This window comes from Haliotis cracherodii, unplaced genomic scaffold, assembly GCF_022045235.1.
Source record: "Haliotis cracherodii isolate W230 unplaced genomic scaffold, xgHalCrac1.p SCAF_6, whole genome shotgun sequence".
NCBI lineage: Eukaryota > Metazoa > Mollusca > Gastropoda > Lepetellida > Haliotidae > Haliotis > Haliotis cracherodii.
In genome coordinates, this window is record NW_027266319.1 from 48,480,968 (window position 1) to 48,497,300 (window position 16,333).

At 39.6% G+C, this 16,333-nt stretch overlaps 1 protein-coding gene across 1 annotated transcript in view; it reads left to right on the top strand.

Moving 5' to 3' along the window:
• LOC139445882 (protein MCM10 homolog) overlaps positions 1-16,333 on the top strand; it is a 63,414-nt gene that overhangs the window by 29,659 nt on the left and 17,422 nt on the right. The window contains exons 19-22 of the mRNA XM_071227118.1: positions 1,592-1,705; positions 6,878-7,026; positions 12,650-12,692; positions 13,981-14,113. Coding sequence (XP_071083219.1) covers positions 1,592-1,705; positions 6,878-7,026; positions 12,650-12,692; positions 13,981-14,082 — 408 coding nt within the window. The 3' untranslated portion in view covers positions 14,083-14,113. The remainder of the gene's footprint in view (positions 1-1,591; positions 1,706-6,877; positions 7,027-12,649; positions 12,693-13,980; positions 14,114-16,333) is intronic.

The following is a 16,333-nucleotide window of genomic DNA, read 5'->3' on the forward strand; positions in this document are numbered from 1 at the left end:
TGTAGGGACTGTTGGTGTTGACATGTCACATTTAGAAACTGTTGGTCATTGACATGTCACATGTAGAGACTGTTGGTTGTTGACATGTCACATGTAGAGACTGTTGGTTGTTGACATGTCACATGTAGAGACTGTTTGTGTTGACATGTCACATGTAGAGACTGTTGGTGTTGACATGTCACATGTAGAGACTGTTTGTCGTTGACATGTCACATGTAGAGACTGTTGGTTGTTGACATGTCACATGTAGAGACGGTTGGTGTTTACATGTCACATGTAGAGACTGTTGGTGTTGACATGTCACATGTAGAGACTGTTGGTGTTGACATGTCACATGTAGAGACTGTTGGTTGTTGACATGTCACATGTAGAGACGGTTGGTGTTTACATGTCACATGTAGAGACTGTTGGTGTTGACATGTCACATGTAGAGACTGTTGGTTGTTGACATGTCACATGTAGAGACGGTTGGTGTTTACATGTCACATGTAGAGACTGTTGGTGTTGACATGTCACATGTAGAGACTGTTGGTTGTTGACATGTCACATGTAGAGACTGTTTGTCGTTGACATGTCACATGTAGAGACTGTTGGTTGTTGACATGTCACATGTAGAGACGGTTTGTGTTGACATGTCACATGTAGAGACTGTTTGTGTTGACATGTCACATGTAGAGACTGTTGGTGTTGACATGTCACATGTAGAGACTGTTGGTGTTGACATGTCACATGTAGAGACTGTTTGTCGTTGACATGTCACATGTAGAGACTGTTGGTTGTTGACATGTCACATGTAGAGACGGTTGGTGTTTACATGTCACATGTAGAGACTGTTGGTGTTGACATGTCACATGTAGAGACTGTTGGTGTTGACATGTCACATGTAGAGACTGTTGGTTGTTGACATGTCACATGTAGAGACGGTTGGTGTTTACATGTCACATGTAGAGACTGTTGGTGTTGACATGTCACATGTAGAGACTGTTGGTTGTTGACATGTCACATGTAGAGACGGTTGGTGTTTACATGTCACATGTAGAGACTGTTGGTGTTGACATGTCACATGTAGAGACTGTTGGTTGTTGACATGTCACATGTAGAGACTGTTTGTTGTTGACATGTCACATGTAGAGACTGTTGGTTGTTGACATGTCACATGTAGAGACGGTTTGTGTTGACATGTCACATGTAGAGACTGTTTGTGTTGACATGTCACATGTAGAGACTGTTGGTGTTGACATGTCACATGTAGAGACTGTTGGTGTTGACATGTCACATGTGGAGACTCTTAGTGTCAAGTACTGGTTCTTTCCCCGTGAAGTGATTTGTGATCAATTTCTAAAAGATTGGTAACGTGCAACAAGGGACACAACTCTTATGTGAATTAGTAATTATCTATTAAAGATTTTATGTTTCTTCACCACCTGTAACTGGATTGCACTGTGGTCTTGATGAATTAATCCCAAATGCAGTATGATGTTTCATTTGAATTTGATTTTAAGTGAATTTCAAAGTACCTCAGGAAGAAGTAAACTTTCTGTTAATTTGCACATGGAAATCTTTTCACATTAGCCCCATGCTGCTCTTTCAGGCTGAGGCAGAGCGGGAGGAGAAGTATTTCACTGAACTTGAAAAGAAAGAAATGATGGAAGAAAAAATGCTGGCAGTTACAAAGCTTGAAGTGACTGTAGTTACCTGTCGCCAGGTGAGTCACTTTAGTTTACCTTTGGTAACAATGGTAACAGTTTACCATGCTGGCATATAACTAGCTTTACTTTTCTTGCCTGTATTTACATGTTCAGAGATAGATCATCATGGTAACTGCTTGTACACATGATAGCCATACGTGATGCGTTACCATGGTTATTGGTTGTTTATTATGTTTACTGTGCGTCACATGAACTTTTTGACCGACCTGTCACCATGGGTACTGATTGTATTCCTGTTATCAATAGTCACCTGTTGACAGACACGTCGCCATTGTTACTGGTTTTTCACATGACACCAGGCGTTATAAAGCAGCATTAAACCCAATTATCTCACTCACTCTCGATATGCATGGTTTCTCTTACAGGTAAGGTAAGGATGGTGCTTCTTAACCATTGGCATGTAGTGTAAAGTAGCTTCCAAGCACCTGGTGCTGATCAGAAGATGTGACTATACTGGATGGCACCAGTGAAGATTCCGGGGTAGAATAGGTCTTCAGCAACCCATGCTTGCTGTCAAAGGCGACTATGCTTGTCATAAAAGGCGACTAACAGGATATGTTGATGCATGTCATCATATCCCAATTGCGTGGATTGATGCTCAAGATGTCAATCACTGGTCCAGACTCGATTATTTACAGACCGCCGTCATATAGCTGGAATATTGCTAAGTGCAGCATTAAAAAACAAACAAACAAGCAAAATATTGGATGGGATGGTCATGCTCTGTGACTTGGTTGATTGTGCAACTATGGTGTGGATCACTGTTCACTGTCACAGTTTGTCTGGTCTGGATCATCTACAGGCAGCTGTCACATAGATGATAGTGGCTCTAATCAACAAACAGATCACAAGACATGATTATTCACAGGCTCTTTTAATATACAGTGTTTTATCCAGTTTGTTTAATCCAGTTATTAATGTCATAGTATCGATCCGCGCAATCAGAATACAATGACATGCATCAACCAAGTCAACGAGCTTGACCACTCCCTCCCATGAAACGCCGCATATGACTAGCATAGTCGCCTCATACGACAAGCATGGGTTGCTTAAGACCTACCCGGATCTAGCCATATTCTAACCCAGATCTTCATGGGGCTGCACATGTCAGTAAACATTCCCTGATAAATCCCTGATATGGCTGGTATGTTGCTGACTGCAGTGTTAAAAAACATTTCCTCTCTCGCCTATGACAGTATAATACAATATTGTCATACAGTTGGAATCCAATAGGGATTCCGGATAAGTATATGGGGCCCCAGCAACCTATGCTTCTTGCAAGACTAATGGGATAGGGTAGTTAGACTCACTGACTTGGTTGATGCATGTTATTGTATCCCAATTTCTTGGGTTGATGCTCATGTCACTGAATTGTCTGGTCCAGACTTGATTATTTCTAGGCTGCTGTCATATAGCTGGACTATTGCTGTCATATAGCTGGACTATTGCTGTCATATTGCTGGACTATTGCTGTCATATTGCTGGACTATTGCTGTCATATTGCTGGACTATTGCTGAGTGTGACATTAAACAACACACAGACATAGTTGCCATTTTGCTGATGGAGGCATTTAGCAAACAAATTTTGTTATATTTATATGTATATCAAGATTTGTGGAAAGTATCACTCAGAATATAATATATGATAGTTTACACAAATGGTCATTAGTATTGTTTTGTTTGAGTATGATAGGCCAAGTTAGTCTGCAGTCTGCAGTCGCATGTCTATCACAAGCACTTTTTCAGTGAACCGTGCCCCAGGATATTGAATAATCTCCTCTGTTGTACTGCAGGATGCCAGTAGCGTGATGCTTGTTGCTCATCATCTCCTAAAGTAGTAGGGTTCAGTGGCTTAAATATCACCCACCACTCTACGTGTATCATGTTTGTCTAATCACAGCTTAGCCCAATTACCGCACCGGAACATGGTGGGGATCTGACTGGGGGTGGACCTGCGGGGCAGGTCACTGGTGACTTGAGACAATCAAGCACTCGTTATGTAGCTGCCACTGATACATGAGATACCACTGGAACTGTAGGAAAACGGAGAAACACCATTTGACATTTTAGTGTTTGTGAAGTTTTTAAAGGGAAGGTTACAAAATTTGCAATTTTTCCTTTGCACGTGTTGCACGAAAGGTTGGTCACATGACCATGAAACTGACATCCATAAGTGTATGACATTTTGATGTTTATACGTTTTTCCCGAGATTGTGTTCTTGAAATAGCCTAAACACTGTCGGACTACTTCCACATTCCTGGGAAAACACCTGGGAATTATCTACCTCGAATACCTACAGAAGTGTTGTTTCTGATCATATAAGACCCTTAAATCTTGAACTTACCGTTTTAGCATACATTGGGATAAGTCAAAGATTTAAACTGAATGCCGATTTCAAGAATATCCTCACTGCACGCCACCCTAGTGCACAAAATGAAAGAAATGCACATCCAAACTATGGACTTGATCTGTTTCTTGACTGAAAAGTGCCTCTCTTCAGCAATCTTGTAAATTTACCTTAGTATCTACTTGACACATCTTTATAATCATCTTTCAATGATAAGCCAGTTGATCAATCATGACTAACACTTATAATTGCCACAGGTTCATGAACAATTTCAGAAATCTCTCCTGCCATTTTGACTCCCTGATTTTGATGTACATGTAATACGACACACTGTCAGTGTGACCGACTTTCTGAGGTAGTTCTTAAGAGACCTTTTTCAGCTAGTGTTGATGTCACTTGGATGTATTTGTTGTAAGCCAGCTACAAACAATGTTCCTGTAGAGCAAGTTGAGCATACATTCAATCATGTCATGTCTCCTTTTGATGAACTATTTTATTCCATGTTACAGTTGGTCGTTGTGTGGCTGCCAGTGTAAACATGAAGTCACACATACCAAATGAAATTGTGTAATCCATCCCTCGTGGTATAAAATAGTGATATGAAAAATTATAAGAATTGACTTTCTCTTTGTGTGACTTCCTTGGAGTATGAAACTTCATAGCGAGGGCCAATCAAGCTGTCATTCATACAGTTTCGGCCTGACTCTCTGAAGGTTCATATTGAAATATAAAATGGCTTCGGCCATAACAGTGAGCACAGATGTTATGATTGTGTACAATGCTGATCTGTCAACCCCATGCTTCTTGTAAAGTTTAACTTACACGAGGATTAGATGGCTACAGTTTGTAACCTGGCTGATGGTTTATCAACATACCTTGATGACTTGATCTGCCATGGTAGCAAACACTGGTCTGCTTGGCCAAGCCTTGCCTCAACAATCTACAATAGCTGGAATATTGCTGACTGCATCGTTAATGACATACACTCTGGTCTCTATGATCTCTTAGGTAGGGTGACAGGATAGGTGGTGACAGAAGACCTGGCATTGCTCTTAGTGGGTTAGGTCAGCAGACCCATGACCCCCACTATTTCAGGATGGATCAATTCTGTCATGTTGAAATAATGGGGAACTCGGGACACAGTGATTTCCTATTTAGTCTCAAATTGCATTATTACAAAAAATGGCATCTTATCAATGATTGTTGAATGTAATGGCTTTTATTTTTATTTTATTGATTATTATCCCCCGCCCAACAAAGTTGGCGGCGGCTAAAGAAACGGGCTCCGTCTGTCCGTCCATCACGTTTCGTTTCCTGAGCATAACTCATAAACCGTTCAATATTTTTTCATCAAACTTTGCAGGTCTGTCAGGTACATGCTGAACTGGTGCCTTTTGCTATTGAGAAATTTTAGAAATTTTTATTTTTTACGTTTCAATGGCAACAAGATGGACTTAGGTTCTGTGAGGGTAGGGTTCGTTTACGGAGCATAAACCATTCAATATTTTTTCATCAAACTTTGCATGTCTGTCAGGTACATGCTGAACTGGTGCCTTTTGCTATTGAGAAACGTTTCCATGGCAACAAGATGGACTTAGGTTCTGTGAGGGTAGGGTTCGTTTCCGGAGCATAACTCATAAACCGTTCAATATTTTTTCATCAAACTTTGCAGGTCTGTCAGGTACATGCTGAGCTGGTGCCTTTTGCTATTTAGAAATTTTAGAAATTTTTATTTTTTATGTTTCCATGGCAACAAGATGGACTTAGGTTCTGTGAGATATAGATATAGTTTATTCCATACAGGCACAAGGCCAAAATACAAAATACTAACAAAAAAATAACAAAAATACATTATGCGCATGTTTGTAGCATGGACAGATTATTTTTCATAGTTTATACAAGGTTTCGAAATAATATATGTAAAAAAGACCAACACGGAAACTTGCATAATTACACTTTGAATAAGCAATAGATTTTGTAATTTCATAGTATAAAAGTATTTCTTTTTGAATTAGGAAAAGAAATTTGATTTACTTTTTATTTCTAGTTCTAGTCATCATGTGGACATGACCTGGATATATTGCGTATACTTTTCACAATGGCCAAGTATTCAGTGCAAAAAGCTGAACGATTCCCTTTCCTATTCTAGTGGTGAAATAGTGTTGGCTAGCTGCTCATACAGTCTTGGTTTGATTCCCAACGTGGACACATGAACCATTGATGGTGTCTCCTGGTTATTTTCCATCAGTGTTTTGATACAGTAATGAAAACACTTTTGGGGTGATGCTGCAATAAGAGGCAACTGTTGTCAATTAAGACAACTTCTGATTATCATGTTTCTGTAGTGACCTAATATTGTTATTTGTGTTTGATTGCGAAGTGTGTAAACCCAGATGTTACTCTGATTATATTTCACAAAAGTATATGTGACAATCTGAAGAATATTCTCTTACATGGAAAATGCATGATTTTTCAATATTGGCAATTTGGTTCTGGTTCAAGTGGTTAGTGCTTCAGCTAAAGCCTGCAGCCTTCATGTTTAGGGGTCCTAAGAAGTCAAAGAAGGTCTTTTCTGTTTTTAAAACACTTGAAACAAAATGAATATGTGCCAATATTTGACCAAGGATTTGAATGATTTTCTAGAAAAAGAGCATTGCCTCCACAAAACTGATAAGAAAAGCTGCCATTCTCACATGTATTGCTGCGACTTGCAGGAACTTGTACAAGATCCTGAGATGTTTCAAGTCCATCAAATATTTGAAATAGATTGATGATTACCATTTTATTGACCACAGATTTGGATGGTGGTTCTGTTTCCAGTGCAAGTACACAGCCTTCTCCGCAACGGAGACCTGCAAGAGCGCTCGCCATGATCTACATCGCCATAAAGGCGTCAAGCGATTCTTCAAGTGTAAACAGTGTAAACACAGGACAGTTTCCCTGGACAAATACCCTAAGGACGCCTGCAAGTAAGCTCTTTCAGATAGACATCTCTGTGTGATAATTCTCCTTTTCATGTTGAAGTTGTCACAAGACCATGGTTATAAAGATGCAGTTGAACACTGATTTTATGGATTTTTGCGGTTCAAGGAGAACATGATCTTTGACTTGACTACATGTTACGAACTATATATTCAAACCTCAACTTATCCTAACATGTGACCTTTCATAAGTTTTTAGCTCACCTGACTGAAAGCTAATTTCGTGGCCTGTTTGACCAACGTCTGGCATACATTTCCTTGTACTGTACACATCATAACCTCAGACACCACTGAAACTTCACATGCTTGTTCCTTCCAAAGGTGATACCTGAACTTGTTCAAGAGGTTCGAGTGAGTGAGTGAGTATGGTTTTATGCTGCTTTTACCAATATTCCAGCAATATCACGGCGGGGGAACACCACAAATGGGCTTCACACATTGTACCCACATCAGGAATCGAACCCAGGTCTTCGGCCTGACGAGCGAACGCTTTAACCACTAGGCTACCTGAGGTTCGAAACCACAGTATTGATATTGAAAAATCCATTCAGGACCATTTCTCTGGCATGTTTGTACAAATTCTGATGAAATTAGGTATCTTTTGGTTCTTTGTTGGGTTCAACACAAATATTTCAAGTTTTGGCAATTTCCTTGCACTGACCATTCTCTTAAAATTCGCTGATAAGTCATGTTTGGCCTTGTAAGCTTATTCGCCCCTGAAATTACCACTACGGGAGCGGAACTTTGGGCAGGCATGTTCCTCCTTAGGAAGATATCATATTTTATTCATTTGTTGACATTTTAGACCAAGAGATACCCAGGTGAGCTACAGTGGCACTATTTTTAAAGGTTGTGATTAAGAATAAAGATAGGTACTTATTATGCATGTGATAAATGACTAAGCATCAAGGACAAGCCTGGCTGCACTTGAATCCAAATGTGACGTGCAAGATAAGATTTCCGTTTTGAGATCCTACAAGGGTAGAATGTGTGAAGCCCATTCTTGGGTTGTCATGACATAATGTTGCTTGAATGTTGCTAAAAATAGCATAGAACCATACTATTGACTTTTACCACACTTTTGCCATCTTTGATTGGCTGGAGTGCATAGCTCCATGCAGAGTGAATCGCATCGGCTAATCGGTATCAGAGAGTTTGTTATGATGGGGAACTCCATTTCACCATATTTCACTGATGGACATATCAACCTTAAAATTATATGCTGGAATTTGCATTTTTCTTCCGGAAAGTGAATGGTGCATGTCGAGATGTGTATTTCTGAAATGGCCTCGTTTGTGAATTTAATGGTAAAAAAATGTGATGGTATGCTCAGTGATAGAATTTATGTATACTGAATTAACAGCATTAATTGCAATACTTCCTAGATTCTCCTTGTTCGCTCAGTGACGAGTGGTTTGTTGTTTGGGAAACTCCAGATTGTCGTGTTTATTCCACAAGTCGTCATGTTTGCTTCGCAATGTACTTTCATTGCACCACAGTTAAATAGACATAGGGCTTTTTTCTGATACGTTTTTCATACAAAAATATTACAATGTGAATGAACATGAAAATAGTAAACTAACTTTCCAAAAGGGGCTATAATCTATTCAGTTTGTTTTATGAAAGATGAAAACTTTCTGCCCCTTCAATCACTATTTACTTAACAGAATGATATTGTATTGTGGATGACAAAGTAAAAATGTGTGTTCTGTTAAAATTGGTTAAAATTAAGATTTAGTATAAATATCCTATGAAATAGAACACTTCTTGAAGACCCTGAGCTTACAATATGATAGATAATTAATATCTAAATGTAAAATATTACTACAGATATCCGGGACTACGGAAAATATCTTGATAAAATAAAACCATATTAAGGAATCAACTTGAACCAGTTATCAAGCAAGATGACAGAGAATGTATTAATTATGTCTGCGGAATGAGACAACCCAAAGAGCAAGTACAGAAAATAGATATGCCTTTGAAGAGGTGAAAGTATGTGATGTGTCTTTATGACATCACTATGAATACCAAATAATAGTTTACTGTTGTAGAAGATGGACAATAATTAATTACTTGTTTAATTTCAGTATGTCAGTCGAAACCCAGTCAATTAGGGTAGCAATCTGGTCTGTAGTAGGATTTGTTATAGGGTCTATTAGAAACATACTTATCTGCTCTTCAGATTTGCATGCTTTAAGCGGCAGATTTTTAAGAGAATATTACTTCCGGCGCATATACGCTCCAGTCGCTGATAACAAAGGCCTGTTTGAATACCTCAGATGTGGGTGTTCATTTTATCATTGTAATCATTCACCAAACTTTCTGAATGTCACCTTCTAATCTTGTATATTTTGCTTGTTTTACAAACACTATCTTTTAACTCATCTACACAAATATGGCTTTCTAGTGTCAAATGAAACGTGTGTTTCAACATTGCCAGAACCCTCTATCAAATGCTATCTCGACATCTGCACATTAATGTATTATTGGTGGAAATGTATATCTAGTGCCTTGAAGATTTGGTGAATGTTAACTGCATATTTTAAACAGATATTTTTACTTTCATGTAGAGAAAGGTATTGTTTCCTACTGTATATTGTAGTCTTTGACTGTGCACAGTAGTGTGTTTTAACCTGTTTATAATATAGCTGTACCTCAGGTTACACTTAAATAAGTCATCTGTCTGCCATTGCAACTCGTATAACAACAAAATGGTCCAGTGCACAGCTAATCCCTTGCCACTTCTACTCAATAAATATATTTGTTCATGTATTTTTCTTATCTTAAATCTTAATCATGTTTTGGTTTTAAGATATAACAAATACACATAAAAACATTACTGTTCCAACTTCACAATGCCTCCCAAACACTGTATGATCATGTGTAACATCATCAAGTTCCTTGGGGACAAGCGTGACAAATGAGTTATAGTTTTATTAAAGCAAGGTTCATACAGACATAAGAAGGCCTTCATTTTCAGGTCCCTCGTCAAAAGCCTTTTGTTTTTCAGTGTCAAACTTGAAAATACTTGAAAATCACCAAATCTGCTTGAAAAGTGTTGAATTTGTACAAAATGACATGCTTGTAGATAAGAGTAGGAATATTTTATTTGTTGGTTGTGAAATTGTTGTAAAGTTTGTAATGTTCATTATGTTTTTTAGGACTTACAACTGATATTTTGTATGCTGCAGTCTGACAAAGGCTAATAACCCCACTATAAAGCCTTGAAAATGACAGTTGGAAACCATGAAAAGCCTTGAAAAGGCCTTGAATTTTTATGTTTCATATCTTGTTACGTTGAGGCTTTCAAAACCATGTTTGGTGTGAAGACATAATACATGCTTCATAATACATTTCCTGGTATAATCTTTTCTGCACATGGTATATATATAAATAATTCATACAATTTTATTTACAATTTAACAAACTAAAATACTATGAATATTACAATAGATCATCATGTTAAATTCACTAAAATGTCACCAGCTGGATTGTAACAAAGTCTGGTCGTCTTTGAGACGAGTGACTTCCCACATGGTATTCACAAGTATTCACTACCAATTTCCTCTACTAATAAACTGTTACCTTTGGTATCCCCAAGCAGCAATATTCAGCAGGGTAAAAATCACAAACTCTAAAGAGATCCTGTCCCCATGGTTACATCCGGTGTTTGTTGAGATCACAAGTCCTCTCTTCCGTCAGACAACATGGCAGTGTAAAGTCATTTCCAATATCCTGTTATAGTTAGTGGCATGTGTTGGAAAAACACCCGTTGAAAAGAGTCCCCAACCAAACTATTAATTATTAATACTTACAATTTATCAGAAAAAAAGTGTTGTGTGGGGAAAGTACAAAGTCATGCTATTTTTGTCCCACAACATGATCATAAAAGTTTAATTGTGTTATTAATTTATCATGTTAAAAGGTAATTATTTACCTGTGCCCCTTATGTTCTATAGCCTAAAATACTATAGACAAATGCACTTCCCTGAATGTGACTGTATCTCACCTAATTCTTGACTACATTCTTTACCGCAATATTTATAACATATTTAGCAAAGTAAATTTTAGGAACATCCTTCTAATCATGATTATGACGGTCGGGTAGCCTAGTTGTTAAAAATAATTTCTATCATAAGGGTGATTTTATGTTTTAAATGACATAGAAATGATATTTTGTAATTTTAATTTTGCATTTGTCTCCGGCGTCTTGTGAGTGTCCGGCTTCTTTCTTTATGTTTCAAAAGTTTCTTGCAGTTTCCTTTTTTTTCCGGTGATTGATGTTGGTGTGGAGAATTTTAGTTTGTGGCCGGGAAATATAGACAGGATGGTCATAATATTGTAATTTTTGTTCATTTAATCCTACCTTCTGTAAACATATCAGCATGTATTTATATTAACTCTGTACGGGTCATCTGGTGAAGGGACCTGAATCATGCATACAAAGTATAAACTGCTTGTTATCCATATACTACATGTCTGTGTAGGATACACCTGAATATTGTATATACTTTGACTTAAGTTACGAGACTCAATACTATATTATCATTAATAGTCATAGAATTGAAAGACATATTTCAAATATTGAAGCTTTACTTGTCCTACTTATCTTAACATTACTGCTACATAAAGAATTTTGATCTGAAAACAGCATTGTATGGTGACAAGGATTTAACGAGAGATGTAAACCATAACATACCTTTGTCTGTCCATGATTTTATGGAAAATATTAGTGGTTGGTTTGTACATTGAGTATAAATATATGTTAAGTTTATACACATATGACTGTAGTGTTAGTAATATGAGTGGGCTTCTTATTATATAATTTGTATTGTTACTTTACCTTAAAAGTTTTGATGTCAACATAAATGTAATTACACCTATATTGTGGAGTATAAAAGAGAGAATTGGGCAATATCCAGGACATGTGTTCATTTCGTGACTTTATTTCAGTAAAACATTGTTCACATAATTTCAGATCAGCCTGTATTTTATTTTAAATATGTCCACACCCTCTATATAATAACTCAGTTAAAACATATGGCTATCTAATCTGTTAACACTGACAACATAACTACTGTTATTTACAGTATAATTAATAAAGCCCTAATATTTTATTGGAATATATAAGATAGATACGCGATAAATCACAAAGAACAAACAACAACTAGGTGTGGATTATTTCACAATAAAAAATGTTCTCATTTCTGGAGATGCGCTTGCAACTTGATGACGTTGTATATTGAATGTCATTATTTTTGAGAGGGGAGTGTCTAGTCAGTTGTTCCCCATTGATGTAGCTTGGCAACGCAGTTAAACGCAACGGCCGCAACGCAATTGAATACCTAAGTAGTCTTAAAATTATCTGCCAGACAGTCAGGCTGATGGAGGAGATTTTTCAGGCAGGCTGTTATTTCAGGCACTGGCAAGGCTAAGACTTGATTACTCTGTCTGCCATGATATGGCTTGAATATTTTTGACTGCGGCATCAAACAACATTCAGGCTGACATTTCTTTCACAATTATAATTGGTATAGCCCTTGAGTCCAACAAACTGTTTTCGAATTTATGATTACCTTCAAGTTGGACATCCTTTTATGTTTTTCAGAAATTGTGGCAGTTCAACATTTGAAAGAACTTCAATGGCTCGGGTAAGATAATAAAGACATTCAATGAAAGACTCTCGATCAATGATAAAGTTGATGGTGGGATAGTAATCCCGTTGACAACTCTCTAGAGGTTGGTTGTTGGCTAGTAATCCCGTTGACGACTGACAAGTGGTTGGTTGTTGGCTAGTAATCCCATTGAATACTGACTAGTGATTGGTTGTTGGCTAGTAATTCCCTTGACGACTGACTAGTGGTTGGTTGTTGGCTAGTAATCCCCTTGACGACTGACTAGCGGTTGGTTGTTGGCTAGTAATCCCGTTGACGACCGACAAGTGGTTTGTTGTTGGCTAGTAATCCCATTGAATACTGACTAGTGATTGGTTGTTGGCTAGTAATTCCCTTGACGACTGACTAGTGGTTGGTTGTTGGCTAGTAATCCCCTTGACGACTGACTAGCGGTTGGTTGTTGGCTAGTAATCCCATTGACGACCGACAAGTGGTTGGTTGTTGGCTAGCAATCCCATTGAATACTGACTAGTGATTGGTTGTTGGCTAGTAATTCCCTTGACGACTGACTAGTGGTTGGTTGTTGGCTAGTAATCCCCTTGACGACTGACTAGCAGTTGGTTGTTGGCTAGTAATCCCGTTGACGACCGACAAGTGGTTGGTTGTTGGCTAGTAATCCCATTGAATACTGAATAGCGGTTGGTTTTGGGCTAGTAATCCCATTTAAGAAACACCAGCAGTTCGCATTTATTTCATCTAGTACCTAAGAAGATACTTTCTTTAGCGCAAGAACAGTGGCATGAGTAACTTCCTACACATTTGTTCCAAAATAGCAACTTCATCCTGCAAAAATCTGATATAATCTCAACTATTTCTAATTCAAGGAACCAAGTAACCTTGAAGATATTTATGTGGACTAAAACTTATCCCATTGTATCCTGAGGCATGTTTGATACCGTCACAGTGTTAGGTCAGCGCCATCACGGAGGTGATTGAGATGACTTGTAACGCCAGCAATTACTGTGATTTGTTCAGACACTTCTGGTAATAGGGTTACAGTAGTTTTCATATCCTCTGTGTCAGTTTGATGCTGAGGATTGTTGCACGCAATCCAAGGTCCCCTCAGTTATTTGTTAAACAGCAAGTTGACAATGAAAGCTGCTTTCTGAATCTTCCTTGTTTTGTCATACTTTATCATGTTTCCATACATCAAGTAATTTGAGTGATATTATTATGAATTCTGATTCACACAGTTGCTGTGTGTGCAAGATCGCTGCCCATATCAGTGATGAGTGTTGTCTGATTTGCTGCTCCTGTGTTCCAGGAAAAGACCGGCCCAAAGTTGGAAAGTGAGACACTATGTCTGAGAGGTGATGAAGTCAAATTCCTCAGCAGTTTAGGAGGTCAGGTCTTCATGAACAGCTGAGAGGTGAGGCCTGCTTTATGACCATATGGAGGTTGGTAGTCACAGAATAGAAGTCTGCCTGGGGTAGAGGGGAGACAGAATAGAAGTCTGCCTGGAGTAGAGGGGAGACACAGACTAGAAGTCTGCATGGGGTAGGGGGGAGACACAGAATAGAAGTCTGCCTGGGGTAGAGGGGAGACACAGAATAGAAGTCTGCCTGGGGTAGAAGGGAGACACAGAATAGAAGTCTGCCTGGGGTAGGGGGGAGTCACAGACTAGAAGTCTGCTTGGGGTAGGGGGGAGTCACAGAATAGAAGTCTGCCTGGGGTAGGGGGGAGACACAGTATAGAAGTCTGCCTGGGGTAGAAGGGAGACACAGTATAGAAGTCTGCCTGGGGTAGAAGGGAGACACAGTATAGAAGTCTGCCTGGGGTAGAGGGGAGACACAGTATAGAAGTCTGCCTGGGGTAGAGGGGAGACACAGTGTAGAAGTCTGCCTGGGGTAGAGGGGAGACGCAGAATAGAAGTCTGCCTGGGGTAGGGGGGACACAGAATGGAAGTCTGCCTGGGGTAGGGGGGAGTCACAGAATAGAAGTCTGCCTGGGGTAGGGGGGAGACGCAGAATAGAAGTCTGCCTGGGGTAGGGGGGAGACGCAGAATAGAAGTCTGCCTGGGGTAGAAGGGAGACACAGTATAGAAGTCTGCCTGGGGTAGGGGGGAGTCACAGAATAGAAGTCTGCCTGGGGTAGGGGGGAGTCACAGAATAGAAGTCTGCCTGGGGTAGAAGGGAGACACAGTATAGAAGTCTGCCTGGGGTAGAAGGGAGACACAGTATAGAAGTCTGCCTGGGGTAGAGGGGAGTCACAGAATAGAAGTCTGCCTGGGGTAGAGGGGAGACGCAGAATAGAAGTCTGCCTGGGGTAGGGGGGAGACGCAGAATAGAAGTCTGCCTGGGATAGAGGGGACACAGAATAGAAGTCTGCCTGGGGTAGGGGGGAGTCACAGACTAGAAGTCTGCCTGGGGTAGGGGGGAGTCACAGACTAGAAGTCTGCCTGGGGTAGGGGGGAGTCACAGAATAGAAGTCTGCCTGGGGTAGGGGGGAGACACAGTATAGAAGTCTGCCTGGGGTAGAAGGGAGACACAGTATAGAAGTCTGCCTGGGGTAGAGGGGAGACACAGTATAGAAGTCTGCCTGGGGTAGAGGGGAGACACAGTATAGAAGTCTGCCTGGGGTAGAGGGGAGACGCAGAATAGAAGTCTGCCTGGGATAGAGGGGACACAGAATAGAAGTCTGCCTGGGGTAGAGGGGAGACGCAGAATAGAAGTCTGCCTGGGGTGGAGGGGAGATGCAGATTAGAAGTCTGCCTGGGATGGGGATGGCTTAACATAGAAGTCATGTTATGCCTTTCTCTGCCTGGACTGTCATTTCTCATGAGCATAGGGTATGGCACATTATCTACGATGGCCTTCTGTCTGTCTTGCATTAACATTTACATGTTTGACTTTTCCTCTGATAATGAAGCTGATTCTCTGTAAGGATGGCTCCAGTAATGGTGTCTCTAAAAGACTGCTCACAGAAACCCTATATGATTTTAAACATGGTCCCCATGGCAGACTTATTGGAAAAATCAATTTTGCCTGTTACTCATCTATTTCTATATGCATTATTATCAATTTTGTGTGTAGTTTGGATATTTTGTTATATTTAGATGGTCTATGTCATTCACACACTCCTGGTTATTGAGTTTTACAAAATCTCTAGGTGTTTGAAGCTGAAATTTTGCTTCTCGTATTCACTGACCTTCTCAATCTAGGCGACTAATGGGATCGGGTGGTCAGGCGCACTGACTTGGTTGATACATTTGCGTAGATCGATGCTGATGATATTGATCACTGGACTGTCTGGTCCAGAATTGATTATTTACAGACCAGCGTCATATGGCTGGAATATTGCTGAGCGCGGCATTAAACATCAAACCAACCAAAATCTTAATCAAATTTTAAATATGGCCATCATGCCAGTCACACTGGAAATGTCCTTTTGCGATTACTGTGCCATTCTTCCTTTATGCATGCTGTTTTGTAGCTGTTACTTGTCTGTGCATGTTCTTGTTTCCTGTGTACCATCACCTGCTCTTTTGTAAATAATCGAGTCAAGACCAGACAATCCAGTGATTGATATCATGAGCATTGATCCACGCAATTGTGGTACGACATGCATCAACCAAGTCAGCAAGTCTGACCACCCGATCCCTTTAGTCGCCTCCTACG